At 39.4% G+C, this 5,316-nt stretch overlaps 1 protein-coding gene across 1 annotated transcript; it reads left to right on the top strand.

Moving 5' to 3' along the window:
• The first annotated feature begins 493 nt into the window (after nucleotides 1–493).
• On the top strand, nucleotides 494–2,421 carry LOC147435083 (uncharacterized). Its single transcript, XM_086489719.1, has 5 exons — nucleotides 494–624; nucleotides 963–1,239; nucleotides 1,293–1,543; nucleotides 1,719–1,902; nucleotides 1,996–2,421. The coding sequence occupies exons 1-5, from the start codon at nucleotides 494–496 to the stop codon at nucleotides 2,419–2,421; spliced, it is 1,269 nt and encodes a 422-aa protein (XP_086345845.1).
• Nucleotides 2,422–5,316: the final 2,895 nt, after the last annotated feature.

Genomic DNA, 5,316 nt, shown 5'->3' with positions numbered 1-5,316 from the left:
GACCCTAGTTGAGGGAAGCAAGAGTAAAGCAGTTATGGGGAGCATATGCTATTGTAATCAAAAGAGGAAACAAGAAAGTGAAAATGCAAATGGATGCAAAGAAGGTGATACCACCAAGATTTAGATCCTTACATGCAGAAGGACTGAATATGGTAGAAGAAATTGGAGAAGATGATGAAGAGGAATTTCTCAGAAATAATTCATCAGTAGTACCTATATTTGAGGTGGATGTGCAGAAGATTGCAGATATGTATGTACTACAATCAGAGGATGCTAGAAAACAATCAATACCTCAGGAATCACTGATTACTCAGGGAGGTAAACAGTCAAACAACAAGATGGGCAATGACTTACTGAAGAACCTGAAGATTGAAAATAAAGAAGAAGAGGAAGCTATTGAAGCAAGCAGAGAGGGATTTTGAACATCAGATGGAAGAAGAGGAAGCTATTGAAGCAAGCAGTGAAGCAAGCAGAGAGGGCTTTTGAACATCAGATGGAAAAAACTGCTAGAGTGACTCAGGATGAAATGCAGGAACTGAACCTAAACACTCAGGAAGAACCACAAACAGTGAAAGTATCAACAGATATTGATGAAGATTTTAAACTAGAATTGAAGGAGTTATTGTTAGAATTTAAAGACATTTTTTCATAGAAATACACAGATATGAAGAGAGTTGATGCTAGCTTTTGTCAGCATAAGATTAACCTAAAGGCTGATGCACTTCTTGTTGTACAACAAAGGTACAGGATGAACCCCAATTATGCCAAACAAGTGAAAGAAGAGATTGATAAGCTTTTAGCTGTTGGTTTTATTTACCATGTGGAAGAAGTTACTTGGTTTTCACCAATTGTTGTAGTTCCAAAGAAGAATGGAAAGATCAGGGTATGTGTAGACTACAGGAAACTCAATGCAGCTACAGTGACTGATCCATTCCCTTTGCCTTTTTGTGATACCTTACTAGATGCAGTAGCTGGACATATGTAGACTACAGGAAACTCAATGCAGCTATAGTGACTGATCCATTCCCTTTGCCTTTTTGTGATACCTTACTAGATGCAGTAGCTGGACATGAGATCTATAGCTTCTTGGACGGCTTCAGTGGGTACAACCAAATTGCAATGGATTTTGAAGACAAGAACAAAACTGCTTTTGTGGCTGAATGGGGGGTATATGCAAGCAATGTAATGACATTTGGCCTGAAGAATGCTCCCCCAACATTTCAAAAAGCAGTACAACATGTATTCTCAGAGTTCCTGACAACATTCATGAGAGTTTTCTTGGATGATTTCAGTGTATTTGGAAAGAAGCAGGAACATCTAGGACACCTGAGACTGTGTTTTCAAGAATGCAGGAGTTCATGTTGTCATTGAATCCAACAAAATGTGCTTTTGGAGTCAAGGGGGGAGTCCTCTTAGGGCATATTATTTCTGAAGAAGGAGTCTCTATTGATCCTAACAAGGTGGAAGCTATCAGGAAAGCACCAGAACCCAAAACAATTAAACAGTTGGGTAGATTTTTGGGACAGGTTAAGTGGCACAACAGGTTTTTGAGATATTTGGCTCATGTTTGTACACCATTGACAAAACTTACAAAGAAGGACAGTGTATTTGGATGGAAGGAGGAACAATAAAATCATTTCAGATTTTGGAGACTATGTTGATTGTAACACCTGTACTGATTGTTCCTGACTGGAAATTACCATTTCATATTTTTGTAGATGCATCCCATGTAGCAGTTGGAGCAGCATTAATATAGGAGTCCAGAAGAGGATGGTTCAGACCCATTTATTATTCAAGTCAGGTATTAACACGTGTAGAGAAGAACTATATGGTGATAGAAGGGAGTGCTTGGGAATGGTGTATGCTTTGCAAAAGTTTAGACATTATTTGTTGGCAAACAGGGTAATTTTTCATGTGGATCACCAGGCCTTGATCTACTTGGTAAATAAACCACACCTTCCAGGTAGATTAGCCAGGTGGATACTCTTATTGCAGGAGTTTGATTATGTTGTAATACATACTCCTCGTAGACTTCATGTATTGGTTGACTATTTGAGCAGATTGGAGTCAGGAGAATATGATCCGGGAGGAGTACCTGATCAATTGCCTGATGTAGGACTATTTCTTATTCAGGTGACTGACCAGTCAGGGGACTGGTATGAGGAAATGTTACAGTTTTTGACTGAAGGGGTGTTACCTGAAACAATGAATAAGGATCACAGAAAGAGGCTAGCATTAAGAAGTAAACCATTTACAGTCATTGCAGGGGTGCTGTACAAGAGAGGAATTGACCAAGTAATCAGGAGATGTGTTCCTGAATATGAACAAAGAGCAGTTCTTGCAGAGGCTCATGTAGGTAATGCAGGAGGCCACTTTTCAGGGGATGTTACAGCAAGGAAGATATTCCAAGCAGGACTCTAGTGGCCAACAGTAATAAAGGATACTCATGAATTCAGTAAAAACTGCTTGTTATGCCAAAGAGAGGGCATGCCATTGAATGTAGACAGGATGCCATTACAACCTGTACTAGCTTTGGAACCATTCCAAAAGTGGGGATTGGATTTTGATGGTCCTATTAAGCCACCTGTAAGGTTTACACAGAACAAGTATATTCTAGTTGCAACTGATTACTGCACAAAGTGGGTTGAAGCAGTGGCTTTGAGAGACAATGCAGCTATGAGTGTGGATAAATTTCTCTATAAGAACATTATGACTAGGTTTGGGTGTCCAATTGAGTTAGTTTCTGATCAAGGAGGTCACTTTATTAACAAAGTTATCTGTAAACTGACTGAACTGCATATGATTCTACATAAGAAATCACCTGTGTATTACCCTCAGGCAAATGGACAGGCAGAAAGGCAGAAAGTACCAATAAGATTTTGGTCAGGATAATCAGGAAATTGGTAAATCAAAACAGAACAGACTGGGATGAAAAATTGGACTCTACACTTTGGGCTTTTAGGATTGCATTCAAAGTAACAACAGGCATGATGCCCTTTAAGCTGGTTTATGGATTGGAAGCAGTGGTGGCTATGGAATTCTTGGTGCCAAGTCTCAAGGTGGCAGTTCAACAGAAGTTGTCCCTTGAAGAGTCAGTAAACTGCAGGAAGGAAGCATTGTTGAAGTTAGAAGAAGATAGGATTCAAGGCATGTATATTGCAAAAATCATTCAGCAAAGAAGACAGGCATAGATTAACAGGAACATGAAATTTAAAATTTTTGCTGCAGGTGACTGGGTAATGGTCTACAACAGCAAATTGGGACATAGACCTGGCAAGTTAAAACTTAGATATGTGGGGCCATTTCAGATCATTAGAGCAGTAGGGCCAAATACTTTCATTCTGGTTGATGAGGCAGGTAAAGTCATAGTCAAATCTATTAATGGTTTCAGATTGAAGCCATTTTTTGGACCAAATTTGGAAGCCCAAAAGGAGAATATAAGTCATGATGTAAATTTGATTGTGATTTATCACACATGTGAGCCAGCGTCTGAAGTCATCATTTTAGAGAAACCCGAAGACGTACGTGAGCAGCGTTTTCACATTCTGCGTTATTCTTTTGCATGCACAAGCATGGCGACTCCATGCAGAACTCTTGGCGTTGCTAAATCAGACTCCAGCGGTGAAGATGAAGAGATCTTTATGATGCAAAGACCTGTGCATAAAACTCGACTACAAAGAATGGTAGTTGATGAGTCAAGTGAGGATGATGACGATTTGGAGATGTATACTCCTGTTCACACTTCACCACCCTGAAAGAAAGAAGGCACTTTAGAGTATACCTTCATTGATTTCAGGTATGAATTACTCCCTAATGAGCAAAACTCTCACTGGTTGAAGAATGTGGGACTATTGAACTTTGCAAGGCTACCTTGAATGGCATGGAGACAAAATTACATGGCAAAAGTTTATTTAAATCAACTGTAGGCTAATGATGGACAGATTTTTGGTGACAATTACCTTACTGACAGCTTGTGGCACAAGTATTTGATGTACCTATACAGGATGATAATGAGGTTGGTAAAGCCACAGACAGGGAAATGACAAAGGTCTTTGGGCAGTCCCAAGGAAACATGCATTACTATCAACTTTCTAGAATGAAAAATTAGTCAAGGTTGTAGCAGGTTAGATGGTTGTTAGAAAGGGTATTTTTGCTTGTGAAATCAGAGTACATTAGCAGGGAGAATTATGGTATTTTGTTGGCAGCTGAGAATGGGAAGCAGGTTGGATGGGCTAATATCATTTTTGACAGGATGAAGTTTGAAATTTATACTAAGCAAAAGAGAAAGGACAAAAGTACAAAAGTGGGTCCTTATTTGGCTGCTGTGTTTTAGTATGTCACAAATCAAAATATACTTCAGGGAAAAATTCTGCCAAGGGAGGTTCAGCTACCTGCAGACTCAGGTTCTGCATACAAAAAAGACAAAAGACAAAAGATGTATGAGGATCAAAAGACTTTACAGATGACAAAGGATGTTCAAGGGTTAATGGCTGTAGGTTATTCAAGAAAGGAGTCTTTGCACATAGTGAGCATGAAGTTGGACAAAGAGTTTGGTGAGTTGTTTTTTGAAGGGGCTTTGGAAACAGGTGATAAATCTTCAGCACCAATGTCAGTGAAGACAGGCTTTAAATTGAGGAAAATGAAGGGCAAAGGTTCAGCAAAAATACCTGGTATGAGCATTGCAGATTCTGTGACTGAGGAACCAAGAGTGAGTAGACCAAATTTTAGTAATGTTTCCTTCAATGAAGTGCAAAATGCTATTGGTATGGTCAAGGAATATGTGGAGCAACAGGTGATGGACTTTACCTTAGTAAAGAGGGAAAATAGCAGAATGCATACAGAAATTGACCAGCTCAAGGAAGATGTGGAGAAAAGCAAGAAAAGTAGTACTCAAGAGGTATTGTTACAACAACAAATTCAGCAGTTGACTGAGAGTCAAGAATGCTAAAAACTGAGTTGGCTTCTTACAAGCAGATGTTGGCATCTAGAGAGAAGACTTCAGCTAGACTACCTGAATGGAGGGATGAATGGTTTACTGTTTTGCAAGGTCAAATGACTGAGATGAATACATTGATTGCTACATTGGAAAGTAGCAATAGATTTCTTTTGAACAGGGTGACAGCTTGTAAGAGAGTTGAAGAGAGAATCGGGAAAATGTCAGAGGAAGAATTGGATGTGGATGGGTGGTACTTGGCATCAGTAGATGTTGAGCAGATGCAGGTGGAAATGAGAGAATACATGAAGGGAATATGGGAGCATATCAAGGTAAGGATGTATGATGTGGTGAGTAAACCATATCAGATGTTTGCAGAAGAG

Source organism: Adiantum capillus-veneris, chromosome 19, assembly GCF_014529385.1.
Source record: "Adiantum capillus-veneris isolate H3 chromosome 19, ASM1452938v2, whole genome shotgun sequence".
NCBI classification, from domain to species: domain Eukaryota; kingdom Viridiplantae; phylum Streptophyta; class Polypodiopsida; order Polypodiales; family Pteridaceae; genus Adiantum; species Adiantum capillus-veneris.
Note: the sequence above shows the minus strand (reverse complement) of the source record. Positions and strands in the feature narration are given on the sequence as shown.

Coding starts and splice junctions, on each gene's coding strand:
- LOC147435083 (XM_086489719.1), top strand. CDS start 494: ATGGAAAAAACTGCTAGAGTGACTCAGGATGAAATGCAGGAACTGAAC. Junction 1,544..1,718: donor CAGGTTAAGTGGCACAACAG/GTTTTTGAGATA, acceptor ATATTTTTGTAG/ATGCATCCCATGTAGCAGTT. Junction 1,903..1,995: donor ATTATTTGTTGGCAAACAGG/GTAATTTTTCAT, acceptor CTCTTATTGCAG/GAGTTTGATTATGTTGTAAT.